Below are 17,591 nucleotides of genomic sequence, written 5' to 3' on the forward strand. Positions count from 1 at the left end.
GCTTGCAAGTGGTAGCATACATAAAAAGATAATCAAATATTTAGATACAGAGCTGGAACAATTGTAACTAAATTTTGGTTTGGGAGCGTTTATTGATAGGGACCACTTTCACAAGCACAAGCGCTACATCAGAACATAACATAGAAACACAAACGTGACACCACAGTAAAGAACAAGTAGAACAAACTGAACTGGATGGAAAAAATTAAGAAGAAATAAACTGAGTGAATAACACTAAGGAGAGACCACGCGGAAGAGCTGAAGGAGCAGGGACATGGCATTAAGCCGGGACACCAGCAGGACATCAAGAGAGAAAGTGTGGAGAGTACAATGCATAAATAGCTTGGATCTTACATGTAGGGGCTAATGATATGCTCAAGAAGGACCAGCAAACCAAGAAAAAGTTGAAGGAAAACAATAGCATCAGATTATACAGTTTCGGGAAGCAAGTAACTGGGTACCTGCACAGGGACCAGGATGGTGCCATGATGGCGCAATATCAGGAAACAGGTAACATCACAAGGGACAGGTCAAAATATGGAATGTTTAGTTTTGATATCACAAAGGCAGCCTGATGTCTTGGAGCTTCATCATGCCAAAACAACAAGAAAACACACCAAATGCTTGAAAGCTGTTCTCACAACACACCGTAGAAGTAGCAACAACTAAGATGTTATGCAAAATTGAACACAGTATTTCTCCGGCAGGATATAAACCACATATCTTCCTAGAGCTGCTTTGATGAAGGATCAGCACGAGTGCCACCAGCAAAGCATTTCAAGGAATGTCTTGAACAGAGGATTAAACCCACCATCAGACTCCTACAATAAGTCAGAACTGTCTTTCATATGTGGATTTAGTGCTTTTAGAATAGATGCTACATTCAAATACTCTTCACAAGTCACCCGGGCTATCAGTTAGAAGCAGTAGATCCCTCATTTAGGCCTGGTCGATATTTGGACTAACTTAGCCAGGCAAGTTTATGAAATACAGATTTTACAGTAAGCTACAACTTTGGGATGTGGTTCCTGGTTGCATATTACAGCACCAAGAAATTTAGAGGGACAAGTTCCATTACAGTAGTTACTAGTCACTCAAAGCAATGCATTTTGGGAGCTATAGTTTCAGGGTGCCTGGTTTTCCATTCTGGAAGGTATAGGATCAGGTCTCCTAGTCCATCTGAACAGTGCATTATGGGTGATGCACCTCCTGGATGCATGATATCCACCATGGAACAGGATATTGTAGGTAATTTAGTTATTTTGTCTTGTGACTGTCAAATAGCAGTGATAAAGGGTAAGAGTAGAACTTTCCTTCATGTCTAATAGAGCCAAACGACAGACACTGCTATCAGCCACAAGCACACATTGCTAAATAAGCTTCATAGTCTGTTGCAAATCTGAAGTTACCCTATAAGGTAGGCATCAGCCCTCATTAGTGCTTGCGACTTTAGGGCTTTTTATAGAGCATCACACTTTGAGATCGAAATTGCAATTGCCCTTTGAGGCCTAAAGAGAAGATATTAAAAAATGACCGGGCAAAAAAAGGCCAAGGAGTTGAAGGAAAAGTGATTCCTAAACAATGGGTTGCGAACACATTTTTTGTGGGTTGTGAAAGTCAAAGCAATAAATTTGTCGTGAAATTCTGTATTTATCTTGTCATAGTTATCATCCTTCAAAGACTTTATAAAGTGGCATTTTCGGCTTTGCAATTTAAAATCCAACTTCACCAGAAATTAGGATTTTAAATTGTGATTACGGAGACACCAAACATGAACTGGTAACCTATTCCCATTTGGAAACTACATGTATAAAATATAATAAGGAAACTCCAACGTGATCCTTTGTGAGAGGTGGGCCTTGCAGTACTGAAAAACGGAGTTAAGAGCTTTTCACTACCAGGACGTGCAAAACTTAAAAGTATGGCCCATATTTATACTTTTTGACGCAAAACTGCGCTAACGCAGTTTTGCGTCAAAAAAATTAGCGCCGGCTAACGCCATTCTGAAGCGCCATGCGGGTGCCGTATTTATTGAATGACGTTAGCCGGCGTTAGGCGCCGGCGCTGTCTGGTGTGCGTTAAAAAAAATGACGTACACCAGGCAGCGCCTGCGTAGGGGAAAATGGAGCTTGGGCGCCAAAAAATGGGGCAAGTCAGGCTGAGGCAAAATTTGCGCCGCAACCCGATTTGCGCCATTTTTTTTTTACTCCCAACCCCCATTGACATGACTCCTGTCTTAGCAAAGACAGGAGTCATGCCCCCTTGCCCAATGGCCATGCCCAGGGGACTTATGTCCCCTGGGCATGGTCAGTGGGCATAGTGGCATGTAGGGGGGCACAAATCAGGCCCCCCTATGCCACAAAAAAAAAAATAATAATACTTACCTGCACTTACCTTAATGTCCCTGGGATGGGTCCCTCCAGCCTTGGGTGTCCTCCTGGGGTGGGCAAGGGTGGCAGGGGGTGTCCCTGGGGGCATGGGAGGGCACCTCTGGGCTCCTTCCGAGCCCACAGGTCCCTTAACGCCTGCCTTTTGCAGGCGCTCAAAAAAGGCGCAAAAACGGCCGTACGGCATTTTTTTTGACCCGCCCACTCCCGGGCGTGATTTTTGCCCGGGAGTGTAAATACGGCGCACATGCCGCGGAGTCACTTTTTTAGACGGGAACGCCTACCTTGCATATCATTAACGCAAAGTAGGTGTCCACGCTAAAAAAGGACGCAAACTCCATGGACTTTGGCGCTAGACGCGTCTAACGCCAAAGTATAAATATGGAGTTAGTTTTGCGTCGGAATTGCGTCAAAAAAAACGACGCAATTCTGGCGCAAACGGAGTATAAATATGCCCCTATGTGTCATATTTTTTAAATACATTGCACACTGACCTCTAGGCTGTCCAGGGCTGACCGTAGGGGTGATTTATATGTATTAAAAATGAAGGTTTGTGCTTGGCAACATGCTTATTTTGCTAGTTTGAATTGGCAGTTTATAAACTGCACACACAGACTGCAATGGCAGGCTTGGCAGTTTTAAAGGGCTAGTTAACTGGGTGGCACAATCAGTGCTGCAGACCCACTTTTAGCATTTAATTTACAGGCCCTGGGCACATGTAGTGCCAGTTTACTAGAGTCTTACAAGTAAATTAAATATGCCAATTGGGTTTAAGCCACTTCAATCATGTATAGAGGAGAGAGCACAATTACTTTAGCACTGGCTAGCAGTGGTCAAGTGTGCAGACTCCCAAGTCCAGTAAAAACAAGTTCAGCAAAAAAATGGAGGCGGAAGGCAAAATGTTGGCGTGGAGACCTCCCTAAGGCTGACAGATCTAACAATCCTTATTTTCAATTCACTGTAACATTACCAGATAACATCAAATAGTTGCAGTACCATTTTAGGGTGAGACAGAAGCCTTAAAAAGAAATGAGAATTTTCAGAAAAGCAATATTCACTAGGATTAGCTCATGCTTTAGTTGATGAGGTTACGTTTTTAATTGTAATGTTTGCTGTGGTGCCTAAAAAGCATTAATTTTATACGTTCTTAATCTAGCTATTCAAACAATATTAACATTTAATTGAAATAGTAAAAGGATAACACAAAAGCATGAAAAGCATGCTCTTCTGTGTCTTCTTTCTTCTTGTTACCATGAGAAGCAAATTGTCTCACACTGCTTATCGTAGACCACTGTTTCCCAAAAGTATAGATCAGAACCACAGTGACAGAACACCGTAAATAGAATATACTGATGAATACATTAAGTATACTTGAAGTCATAACCTATCGTCTTTGGTTGTATCTTGTATTTGCAGATATGGGGTATAAATGGTGAATCGTGCAGTATCTTGGGGGAAGAAAAATTGTAATTTCATCATAACGTTGGAAAAGCCCTTCTGCAGACAATCTGCTACTTGTAAATCTGGATGCTTAAACATGTTGCATAAACAAGAATGGATTGAGGGCCAGAAGTATGACCAAGTCTCCAATTGCGATTTGTTGCAACTCTCAATTAGAGACTCGCAAAATGAAACATACTAATGTGTCTCAGATATATTAAGCGATTCCCAATGGGGCCGTAAATGCCTACCTCATCAATGTTCATGAGATGGGTCGCAATTTGCAACCCCATTGGGAATAGCCACACTCACAAGGATGGTGGCCTGCTGGGGACGATAGACCACGATGTCTGTGACTGCTTTTTAAATAAAACATTTTGTTTTTCAAATACAGCCCGTTTTCCTCAAAGGAAAACAGGATGCGATACAAAGAAAAAAAATGAAAGGTTTCCTGGAACCACTGCCTGCTCTGAAAAAATGTTGGTGGTAACTGCAATTGTTTTGCAACTGCATTCAAGGTCCCATACAATCCTACATATCACTGTGACTTGCTATTTGGAAGGGATGCCCTCGGCACGCAAACCTACTTTGGGATTCGGTAAATAGATTACAGAATTGCAAAATAGCATTGGTACATGCCAAAATGCTACTTTCTTGTTGCAAATGACCCAATTCTGCAAATCAGGCCATCTGCTACATGAAAACAGCTTCATATTTCTGGTCCAGACTCTGCGATTTCCCACAATCCCTCCTGCTTCCTCTTTTACTGATGGATTTGATAACAGAGTAGATTGTGGCTTGTTGTTGCTCTATGAAGGCTCCTATTCTACAGACAGGCTGCAAAAACAGAGGACTCCATCTCAGTGTTGTCTCGTAGTGGCTCCAGACCTGGAGTCAATTTCTGGATCGCTTCGGATTCATTAGCAGCCTTTTGTCATGAGCCCCTGGTAAATGATTACAGGGGTTATGGGGTTCTTTTATGAAGGTTGTAGATGTCTATACATTCCTGCACTGCTCTCTGTTGTGCTCCTCCCTAAACGTGACTTCACAAACGAGGCTACTCTGATGGGTAACAGAGCTCCTAAGGGCAACAACTGGGACATCTTCATGGTGCTATCTCCCTGCTGAGTTTCTATCAGGATAGTTCTGTTCACTACCTCGCCGTTTCTCCCCTGCCCTCTGCTCACAGTTCACTGCATAGCGAGAGTGATAGATCATAGAAGAGTTGGGTTTATCATCATCAGTACTTGCTTTCTCTTGAAACAATAGGTAATTTTCGGGATTCTGTATATATTTATGATTTACAGAGTTAGGATTACGTGCTGCAATAATAAGGTCTTCCTACCTGCCTTCTAGGTCATTGCTAGGAAATTGTGGTCATTATTCCTTTGCGGTTGCCATATTGATGAGCATGCAGGTAGGTCGCAATTAGACTCTGGACTGGATTTGAGATGAGGGTTGAGTGTGGTCCTTTTGATCACTGCATCCTCTGGTTTTTAATGTGACTCGATGTTAGGCTGAAGAAGTACACAATCCGGAGAATTAGGGAGCTTGTCAGCCCATAATAACTTGGGCCTGTTATTTCACTGGGTGCTCTGAGTAACTGGAGTGCACAGGAGGATGCGTTTGGTGCCATTATTTGGTTCATGTAGATTGTTGGCCATGGAGTCAAAATCCATATATTGAGGATTACAGGCATCCTATTAATTATTCTGCAATGTCACTGCACCCTTTAATGTATATTTTTAGTGAAAGGCTTTCAGAAACAATTATTTGTTCAGCTGTTTTCTGAAATGCATATAGTCTGAGAAGTCTAATGGGTTAGTTTGAAAAGTTAACAAAAGTACATCTACTTGAGATCACCTGGGAAATTCGTACCTTTCAGTCCACAAAGGCGACACATGGCTGCAAAAACAGAGGACTCCATCTCAATGTTTCGGACACCAGCGCTGCAGGCTCTCATAAGATAGTCAAACTTGTCTTGACTGGAAAAGGAGCACAATGCTCCATCTAATCGCCCTTGACCTTGGAAAGAAAAATATTTTTCATTACGTTTGTACTTTTAGACACCCCCGAGAATCAACACATTAATTACAGTAAAGTGAAATCTTTTCATTAAGGTATCATTCACATATTACAAAAACAAATAGTTCACAATTCGTTGCACAGTTCTGACTCATAATGCATCCATTTTCCCAAACCTGAAAGTATATCATTTAATTGCCTGTGCTCGAGATAACGAGTTTCACCTGATGAAGTGTTTTTCCCCAACTAGGCACTACATAAAGGATTTTCTTTTCAATGACGCAACACCAACTTTGGATGGGTGCAAATGCAGACTATACAGTACAATGGCAAAGCAGTTTGATGTTAAGAATGTTCCAACAAAATAGATAAATGTACGAATAATCCTGTCCGTGGAACGGCACCAGCGGGCTAACAGAAAGTCCAAGAGGAAATCTGCAGAGTATGGAGACCAGAAATATGCAGTGTTTAATTTGGAAAAATCAAAGTGCCAGGGCCCTAGTCCACCGCACTTGGCACCACCCACAGCTCCTGCCACATCTCCAGATTGCCAGTGACAGCATTAGCTTTCTAACCATTACACTCATACGAGAGTGGCAGTTTGGACTAGTCCAGGTCAGGTCTTTCAGTTTAGATGGCCTGGACAGTTCTGTCATAATTCTAAAACTATATCGATATGTTTAATGTGTTCTGCTGAAAAAAACATAGGGTAGACAGAACCACTATGTGGTAGACTCTGATTAATAATAAGTGTAGGTGTTTAGAAGTAGCAGCAGGTGCAGAGAAAACTGTGCCACAAATTAAGCACTGGAAATATGACTATGTTGCTGTGCAACATTCATTGCTATTATTATGTTTTCTGTCTTGGTATTTTTTGACAAATGCGTTAGTGATGTGTTGGATTTTAAACATAAGTTGAACCTCTTCAGTTTGCAACCACTCAATTTTTCCCAATTTTCGAAAAATAAGAGTGGTATAAAGAGTTATGCCAATTATGTTGGATCTTAAATACAAGGAGGATTCTGTCAAAGAATGCTGACTAATTGCATTTATGTCCCACTTGTATTTAGACATAGCGCCTGTGTGGTGATGGTGAGGTCAGACTTTCAAGTGAAAAGGCATTTTTTGTTTTGCTATTAACTGTGGAATTGTTTGACAAATCCATACAAAAACTTCCCGATAAAAAGTACATCCACTTTGGGTTCTTCATGGCAGGTTTTGTGCAAAGCGTCAAGCGGATGCCAAAAAGTTGGGGTGGGTCCTAAAAAATATATTTGCTCCTTTTATGTCCCATAGATTCTTGGTCCTCGAAAATGAAAAAAAAAACGGCAGAATGAAGTTACGTCACCCTGGGCTTGAAAATAGAACTTTACCACAGGAAGTTTCTTTGCTTAATCTGGTGTAAATAAATTTTGTAATTTTTGAGAAATTAACCTTTACGATGTTTTCTGGTCTGGGCATGAAGAGGTTACATTTTATAGCTTTGAAGGCTGTTAATTTGCAAATCCTTTGTATATTTGCGAATCCATAGATGATTTGAAAATCCATTTAAAGAAATAAAAGCACACCATTGGACTAGGAAGCTTTTCCTCCTGTCATATACTGCAGATTCAATAATCCGCCATGCTTTGAAGCCATGGCTGTCACTGAATAATTTCCGTTTCGGCCACCATTACCCAACGTGATGCACTGAGCACCATTTTGGGAAAAACAAAAAGACAAGGGTCACAAGGTGGGCAGTATAAACTTACCCTGACCCCTAGGCCCATGTGGAAGAGCCCTAAAGGGACCACCTGGCATTAAATTGTGTGAAAAAAGGATCACCGGATTCACAAATGTGGCATCAGATTTGCAAATATCACACCCTCCCCGGGTCCCACAGACACTCCTGGTGCCTCAGGATTTGTGAATTAGGTGCAAAGTATATGATTCCAAACCAAAAAAAAAATAGAAAAAAGTATTCAGTGCACTCTGGCTGTGTTTGGTCAAAGGCCATGTATGGGGTTGGCTGCACACTGTGGATTGAGAGCATGGCCTAATGGGATAGGGCCGTGTGGCCAACCCGGATCTTGCACAAAAGGAGCAGGCTCCACCCTGCATGTTGGGTGCAGGGCCTGATCGCCTTTGCCAACAACGTTGTACATGGCTATTGTCCATGTGCAGAGGAAGTTGGCTTCCTAAGGACGGTTGTGTGCTAGGTCAGGCCAAAGGCCAGGCACTAAGGTCCATACCAACCCTGTAAAGCCAAAGGCTTTGCTCAGTGTATTTTGGCTGACTGGAGGTTTGGGTGCAGGGGCATAGCCTCAGATCAGGTCCTGTGGCTAACCCACACTGAGGAATGTCAATGGCCCTTGGCAATGGGGACTGGTTGCTCATGTCTGTTTCAGGGTATGGAACTGTTATATGTGGTATATGATTAAAAAAAAAAACATTTATTGAAAGAGCAAAAGGTTAAAGTGAAGTTATGTTTAGCTTTGGTTGTAAATTATGAATATATGTTTGAAAAAAACCTAGAATTTCAAAGAAAAAGGCAGTTAAAGTGGAATTATGGTTACAAATGAAAACCGAAAAACTACTGAAATTTGCTGGGTATTTTTAAGACAGCAATCCATAACTTGCACACCAAATGCAATACTTATAACCTACACATTGATACATACTGTGGGACTGATCTAGGGGACCAGTGTGCTGAAAATTGAGCAAAAACCCCTGCCATGAACAGAATGGGCAGCAAAGGGCATACTGATGCTGGATCAACTTCCACTGTGTGTGTTCAAAGTCTCTGCATGGTGGAGGTTGCACATTTGCAGAGGAGTGGGTTCAGACCCTGGCCACATGCTAAGCCCCATGTCAAACATCATGTACAGTAGAGGTTTGATGCTTCAAGAGAGTTGAGTACAGGGCCTTCCTGGAGCCCAGACACTCATCTTAGTCTGCCCATAGGCTGCGACTAAGATGATGTCAATTATGTCATTTAACATGGCATGAGTGATGTAATATGTGAGGTCACTAAAATATAACTGGTGTATTTTAGTGGGGTTTGTTTTTTTAGTTAGCTTGTGTCTCATTCCAAGAGCTAAGTAAGATGTCACTTTAATTGTTGTTTTTTCAGTAAATTTCTTGTTGTTGTTTTAACACAAGTTAAAGTTTTAGCACCTAACCTAACTGTAACACCACTTTAACCTTTGTTTTTTTCAGTGAACATAAATATACATATTACACAATGGCGGTTTAGTTATAGTTAGGACCGGGTTTCCATAGGAATAGATTTTTTTGTTCGCTAATCACATTGCAGTTTGACAAATGTTCCTTAAAATCTTTACAGAAAGGGTTAATCAATCTCAGCTCCTTCCTAGAACGTTTCAGGATGATCTGTCAGGCTGAAGGGGGCAGGGGGAGGAAGGTGAGAAGAAGAGGATCTCGAAACATGGTTCCCCAAAAGCAATACAGCAAAAGCCACTGAAAGGAATGTGCTGGAAAATGACCCCCTCTGAAGGGTCCCCCCAAACTTTTTGCCTTCCTCCTCCTCTTTTTTTGACCTCATTTTTGTTGGCTTTAGGACTCTGGACACTACCACTGCTAACAAGTGCTAAAGTGCATGTGCTCTCTCCCTAAAACATGGTAACATTGGCTCATACCCAATTTACTTGTAAGTTTCTAGTAAAGCGCACTACATGTGCCCAGGGCTTGTAAATTAAATGCTAATAGTGGGCCTGCAGCACTGATTGTGCCACCCATATAAGTAGTCCCTTAACCATGTCTCAGGCCTGCCATTGCAAGGTCTGTGTGTGCAGTTTAACTGCCATATCAACTTGGCATTTATAACTACTTGCCAAGCCTTAAACTCCTATTTTTCTACATACAAGTCACTCCTAAGGGTAGGCCCTAGGTAACCCATAGGGCAGGGTGCTATGTAAGTAAAAGACAGGACATGCACGTGTGTGTTTTACATGTCCTGGTAGTGAAAACATTGTTTTCCACTACTAAAAGGCCTGCTTCGCTCATAGACTAGCAATAGAACTGCCCTCATATACTTTTAAGTAGTAGATTCTGATCTGGAAGGAGTAGCCCTATCGTGTTTAGTATGACCCGAATGGTAATCAAAAAATCCTGCTTACTGGTGAAGTTGGATTTAATATTACTATTTTAGAAATGCCAGTTTTAGAAAGTGGGCATATCCTGACACGTACTGCCATCTGTGCCTTACAGCCTGTGTCCAATCCACATTTGGTCTGTGCTGGTTGACAGCTCTCCTTGTGCATTCCACTCAGACAGCCATAAACACAGGACACTCAGTCACATCTGCATTATTATGCATACTGAATGGGTCTCCTTGGGCAGGAAGGGTGGAGGGGCTCTCTCTTACGCTTCAAAGGCCAGTGACCTGCCCTCACGCAAAGGACTGATAACCCCCAACAGGGATCCTGGTATACAGGACTGGACTGAAAGGGGATCTTGTGCACTTCAAAACCACTCTTTATAGTTTCCCCCACTTCAAAGGCATTTTGGGTATATATACTGGGTCTCTGACCACACCAAATCAAAAACGTCTGGACCTGGATTCTGTCGGAGAGTCTGCCTGGCTGCTCAAAGGACTCATCTGGACTGCTTTGCTGAAGGACTGCTTTCCTGCTTGTTGCCCTGTTGCCTGGTGCTCCTTACTCTGCTGGAAAGACTCTACCTTCCTCCTATAGTGCTCTCTAAGGGATTGGATTGAGCTTGCCTCCTGTTTCTGAAGTCTCAGGGCCAACAAAGACTTCACCTCCTCAGGAAATCCTTGTGTATTGGAAAATCAACGCAACACCTGCAGAAATTGATGCAGCACCTGCATCGCAGCTGGAAAATCGACACACTGACAAACAGAACGACACAGCGCTGGACTCGCCTCTAGAAATCTGACGCAGCACCTGCCTCACGGCTGAAAAATCACTGCATCGCCTACCGGATCGACGCAGCACCTGCTCTTTTCTCCCTGCGCACCCAGGATTTTCAACGCATCGTCCCTGGGCGTCAAAATATCCCAGCATCGCAGTGAAGAACCAAGGCTGCGCTACTGGAAATCGGCGCATCACCTTGCAGCGTGGAAAGAAATTATGTATTGTCTGTGCCGTGCAAGAAAATCTGACGCAGCACCTTATTTTTCATTGCAACTCTTTCTCTGTGGCCCCCGTGCGTCCTTATTTTTGATTCATCCCTGGTAACACTGTGTGTTACAAGGATATAACCATTGATCCTTAAGAATTGAGACTCATTTAAACCTTTAAAAAGTGATATCTTGACTTGTGCGTATTGGAATTTTGTCAATTTAATCTTATTTTATACAGATAAATGTTATCTATTTTTCTAAACCTGTGTGGTGTATTTCTGTGGTGTTTGCAGTGTGTTACTGTATGAGTTATTGCACAAGTACTTTACACATTGCCTTCTAATTAAAGCCTACCTGTTCTGTGCCAAACTACCAGAGGGTGAGCATAGGATAATTTAGATTAAGTTGTGACTTACCCTGAAAAGGATTGTGGTCCCTACTTGGACAAGGGTGTATACCTCTGCCAACTACAGACCCAATTTCTAACAGAATGACACCAAATTTGGCAGAAAGCTAGATTTTAATCCAGAAAGTGTGCTTTTTGTCATTTTGTGTAAATCCGATCAGGGTTTTTTGATAAATTAAGGTTCGAAATGCATGTATATAGAGAGCACAGTGCTACTGTGGTACTACCTCAGAGTATCATGGTACCACAAGCTCAAATCATGAGATCTGATTGTCTGATTGCAAAATGAAGAGAAAGTTGAGGCCATGACTTGCGGACTCAATCCCAGTGTTGTAGGAAAATAACATAAAATAGGGAATAAGGGGGGTTCGGTAGGAGTACCTGACCCCTGGGCCCCTGTGGGAGGATGGGTCCCAGAGGGACAGCCCTCGAGGTCAAACCAAAAAGGCATTTTTTTTATTATGGTGCCTCTGTACTACAGTAGCACCTGGTAATTCTGTGGTAGTACCAAAAAAAAAAAACTGCAATGGAATCTTGCTTATCCACGGGGGGTGGCTACTGGTTCTGACCAAAGGGCATGCATAGCAGTAGGTTGGCCTGCTGCAGGAGCAGAGCCTGACCACAGGCCATCTCTATAGCCAGCCCACTCTGCACATTGCTGAAGCCAGCGTTCGGCACAGGTTAGGCCTATTTAGTTAACATGATAAAAGAAGGTGGCATCAGGATTAAGCAGAGATAGTTTGATTCATTTGGTAGTAAAGGACAGTACTTGAGAGAGAGTAGCATATCATCAACTAGTTACGGTAGCTGGGCAGCTCAGAGTGGATTTGCACAAAATAAGACTATGGGCCTGATTTAGATATTGGCAGACGAGTTACTGTGTCACAACGGTGACAGATATTCTGTTGGACAAAATCTAAATTCCGTAGGACATAATGGGATTTCGATTTCAGCTGATGGAATATCTGTCACTATTGTGACGAAGTACTTATCTGCCAATCTCTAAATCAGACCCTAAGTCCTTCACATATGTTAAATTTGAGTGACACTCACATGAAGAAAGAAATTGGTGATGTTGAAGCATTGGCTTGAGGAGTTGTTGGAAAAGGTAAGAAAGTGGGGAGAATGTAGAACACTTAAGAAGAGTGAGTGAAGTGTCACTGAGAAAACAGATTGATGATGACATTCCAGAAAATGCATTTACTTGAATGGACAGAGGAATACCGATTGAGAAAGGTGCGGAGGGCAGATGGCAAACCAGTTCGCATTCATGTGCCTTGGACCGGGTATGATTCGTAGTCATTCACTAAGAACTTTCAGAGTTTGCAGGAAGCCCCATAAAAATGGTAGAGAGGATAACAAGGTTATCAAACTTTTTGTGGACAGATTTGGATGCATTATTTTTTATTTTAGTGCCAAAGACTTGTGGGACAGTTGTTTGTTTGAGGCTGAGCATGCCTGGGGACCCGATTGCACATGACTGGATCAATAACGTCATATTCTATGGACGGTTCATAGATGACATCTTAATGATATGCAATGGCAGTGTAACTGATGTTCTGGCATATCATTCGTTTTTAAAGAAAAATGGTTTTAATGTAAAACTTACCTTGAAGTATGATAAACAAAACATTACATTTTCGGATTTATGCTTATATATACAGGGTAATGTTATGAACAGTGATATATTTAAAACACCTTCTGCCTGCAATAGCATGCTTCATGCCACTAGACCCCATTCTAGAAAACCATTGAAGCCATACCATATAGCGAAATGGTAAGGGCAAGACGAAATTGCAGTCAGGAAGCCAATTTTGAAAAAAAGATTATTGGGAATTGAGCAAGATTTTAAAAATAGGGACTATGATGTGGGGTTTCTCAAAAAGGCTAAAACAAGAGTTAGGAAATTAGATAGGAAATCTACTGTGAGAGAAAATTGTGAACAAAAAAAAGAATGAAAAACATTAATAAGAGAAAGGAAGTACATTTTATTACAAATAATAATGCATATAGCAATCATATTTTACATTCTTTAAGAAAGAATTGGCATATTCTGGACTCTGCCATGCGTCCAAAGGGAATTGTGCCAAAAAAACATAGAGTGATCTATCGCAAGGGCAACACATTCCGAAAAATGCTATGTTAGAAGCAATTGTAATAAATCAGCAGTAGGCATATGGTTGCTGGATAAACCTAAAGGTTTCTTTATTTGTGGAGATTGTTCTGTATGCCAAATAGGAGTCAATAAAATCAAAAAGTTTAGATATAATACTCAAACTGAATATACAGTTGAATCTTTTATTAATTGTAATACAACTTATGTGGTGTATGTGCTAGGATGCTTTAAGTGGAAAGATCTATGTAGGTAGCAGTATCCAGAATTTGAAAATGTGGATAAAGGAGCACATTAGGGCAATAGGAAATTGCGATGAAAGATATCTGGTGGCAACTCATATACATTTAGTTCACCCCGCCAATACCCAAATGTGGTTCCATGGTTCAGAACATGTGACATACAATGAAAGAGGAGGAAATAGAGAGCTTTTGCTCAGACAAGCAGAAGCAAGATGGATAGCTCACTTAAGAACAGTATATGAGGGTTTAAATATCAACAGCGAATTGCATAATTTTTTAGGAGTTTGAAATTGCAGATTTTGGATACATGGATAATGGATGTGTACATTCCAGAATTGTAGAATGGCATTCATTGTCCTTTTTATTTTTTCATTTTATATGAGCTGAGGTGCCAACTGACACATATAAATAAAATGTGAACAGAAGATTAGAATATAAGATTCTTACTTATAAGAATATACATAACATTGAGAAGAGTATACTATCTCTTACAAATAGCTGCTTGAGCTTCACATCAATAACATACTTTTTAAAGAAGGCCTTTGCTGTTGTTACAATTTCATTGTGAAGATTATACTGTTTAAAGATGGCTGCTGTGTTTTTTCAATAATAATTTTGCCCCAGCATTTATAATACAGACTAGAAAGAGTAGGCGACAATATTTGCTGTTTATGGATATTATTCTTCATCTACATGATGATCGTTGGTTATAATTTAAGATAGTTACATGATCTTTTTATATATAGGACACAGGATGGAGAATTACACAATTTAAAGATGGCAGCCTTGTTTTGGATGGCATTACATGTATATACATACTTGCCTAAATCTCTTATGATGCGAACTTAGTATAAAGTTTACACAGACTCAACATAAGGCTTGTGCGGATATCCTCGAAGCATTAGATTTAACATATATCGAAGCAATAGACCAAATATATACATGACTGCCAATGGGATGTATAATCAGGTGAAATCTAGATAATCATAGACATCTCAAGATGGCTGCTATAAATATTGGAACGTGCACTGGTTTTGGCTTCTGAATACAGCCGCCATATTTTGAATGGGTTTCATTTATACATGTATTTGTTTGTTTTTATGCTACAATTTTGTTTTTCTTTAGATAAGTTTACAGGAAAATATACAGCATATTTGACCAACTTTGCAGTGTTCCATTACAACATATATTTAGGAAGCATCACATTAAAAACTGATACAATTGTTGATGGAAACACAGGCAGGTAAAAACTGAGATGTTCTTGGCCAGTTCAATATGGCCGCCATAATCCGTGAAGGCCCCGGTTTAATTCACAGGTGAAAGTAATCACTCTCAGGCCATAAAAACGCAGGCGTAAATGTAGGAATATTTTTTTGATCTTTTCCTAATGGGATGCCACAGCAGAAAACATTGGAGAATTGACATATGAAGTAAGGGTTGTTGTAGTTTAAATTAGAATGTGTAATGTTTTTCTGAACTTCTCCCTTTCTTTCCTCGCTTCCACATAGGAGTTATGGAGCTTTTTTAATACTGAGTACTAACTGAGTCTAAATTTATTGGCACTTGAAATAATGTTTTGCTTTCTACACAAATATTTTTCAAGCTTATGTTGTTTGACGCTTCTCGAGAATGCTATAAAATGACGTATTATCGCTTGTCTTCGTGATTCGTCTCACCCTATTTCATCTTTCTACTTTAGCGGTTACATGTTTGTTTGATTAATGAGATAGGGAGCTGTTATGCATGTAATAGAATAGATGTATAGAACGATATGAATTAAATGTAGAGTTTGCCTCTCAAATAGACATGTTGTAGTTTATAATTTCAAAATGGTTTGGCACAGTGAATGAGTCACATAAATATATGTGACTCCGAGGTTGATAACAAGTAGAGTATTTGCAAATATTTTGCTTACAACAAACACTGGTGTAAATGTAAGAATGTTTTCTGTTGTAAGGTGGTATTTTGTGTAAATATATGAATAATGTGTGTCTTTTGTAAATAGTATGTAAAGTCTTAGTTTTGGGAAAAAAGAGTATTTTATATATATTTATGTGAATGCATGGAAAGTTATAGTTGTATTTGCATGTTTGTAGCCCTGAAGAAGTCCGTGTGGATGAAACACTTTGGCTACTATGGCTATTATGAATTGCGGCTACTATGAACTACAGAGGAAGATGGTTTTATGAACATTTATGAATAAAAATAATTTGTTTCACCAAAGAAGAAAGCTTTGAGAATCTGTGCCATCCATTTTATTTTTGGAATCAGACTTTGTTGAACTTTTTATAATGCTATAGAACCTTATGAGTCCTGAGTCCTGTTTGGATATTGGACAGTTGTAAGGTGTATGTGAAGCTGCCAGATAGAGACCCTCAGTGTGCGGGTCCAAAATGTGAACCCTCATCAAACTAATAGGTGATGCAGTAGTTAAAGGAAAGGGTATCACAATGTATTAAGTAGCCTCTTTCTAGCTTGGTTACCCCCACTTTTGGCCTGTTTGTCAGTGTGTCTGACTGTGTCTCCTGGGATTTTGCTAATCAGGACCCCAGTAGTTATGGTCTCTCCCTTAAATTATGGTTTTTGCATACTGGTAACCCAGCATTTCGCCCACAATTGGCATACTGGTGCCGCGTTATAAGTCCCTAGTATATGGTACCTATGGAGTTCCAGGGGATACCCCTGTACTAGCAGAGGTGCCCCCGTGACCTCTGCGAGTGCGGGGATGCCATTTTACGTATGTGCTGGACATAGGTCACTACCTATGTCCAGCTACATAATAGTAACTCTGAACATAGGCATATTTGGTATCAAACATATTCGAATCATACCCCAAGGCTTTTGCAAGCATTGGTTGTATGATTCCATGTACTCTGGAGGCTCCTTAGAGGACCCCAGTATTCCAATTCTACCCTTCTGAGGTTTTCCAGGCAGCCCCAGCTGCTGCCACCTCTCAGACAGATTTCTGCCCTCCTGTTGCTTGAGCAGCTCAAGCCCAGGAAGGCAGAATAAAGGATTTCCTTTGGAGAGGGGCGTTAAACCCTCTCCCTTTGGAAATAGGTGTTACAGGCCTTGGAGGGGTAGCCTCCCCAAGCCACTGGAAATGCTTTAAAGGGCACATTTGGTGTCCTCCTTGTATAATCCAGTCTACACCGGTTCAGGGACCCCCAGTCCCTGCTCTGGCACGAAACTGGACAAAGGAAAGGGGAGAGACCATTCCCCTGCCCATCACCATTCCCAGGGGTGGTGCTCAGAGCTCCTCCAGAGGGTCCCTGGGTTTTGCCACCTTGGATTCCAAGTTTGCAGGGAACTCTGGGAGCATCTTAGTGGCCAGTGTCAGCAGGTGATGTCAGTGCCCTCCCCTTATAGGTGCTTACATGGTTAGCTGACCAATCCCCCTTTCAGGGCTGTTTAGGGTCTCTCTTTTGGGTGGTTCTTCTGATTCGGATTGCAAGACTCTAGCAGGAAACCTCTGCATCCTCTACTTCGCCTTCTCACCGAAGAAACTGCATCTGGACCCTCCAGGAATTCTACAAACTGCAAAAATGAAGCAAAGATGACTTCTGCAAAATTGTCTCTTCAGCTTCTGCCAGCGACTGCAACTGTTTCGCGGTCGTGCATCCTCAGAGGACAGCCTGTCTCCAGGCTGCACCAGAAGAGTGAGGGAATCACCCTTGGAGTGAAGGAGTCACTCCCCTGCTTCAGCAGGCACCTCTCTGCATCGATGACTGGCTGCGTGGATCCCCTCTCCTGATGAGCTGCGTGGATCCTGCATCACCGGTGGTAGACTGAAGTGGTCCCGACAGTTCTAATGTCCTACTGTCCAAAGTTGGAGAAGGTAAGAGCTTGCCTCCCCACCCACGACAGTACCCCCATGCACCACATGTTTTGC

At 41.4% G+C, this 17,591-nt stretch overlaps 1 protein-coding gene across 1 annotated transcript in view; it reads right to left on the bottom strand.

Moving 5' to 3' along the window:
• Window positions 1–17,591, bottom strand: part of UPP2 (uridine phosphorylase 2) — a 274,606-nt gene that overhangs the window by 15,315 nt on the left and 241,700 nt on the right. The window contains exon 6 of the mRNA XM_069225143.1: window positions 5,706–5,852. Within this exon, the coding sequence (XP_069081244.1) occupies window positions 5,706–5,852 (147 nt within the window). The remainder of the gene's footprint in view (window positions 1–5,705; window positions 5,853–17,591) is intronic.

This window comes from Pleurodeles waltl, chromosome 3_1, assembly GCF_031143425.1.
Source record: "Pleurodeles waltl isolate 20211129_DDA chromosome 3_1, aPleWal1.hap1.20221129, whole genome shotgun sequence".
NCBI classification, from domain to species: Eukaryota; Metazoa; Chordata; class Amphibia; order Caudata; family Salamandridae; genus Pleurodeles; species Pleurodeles waltl.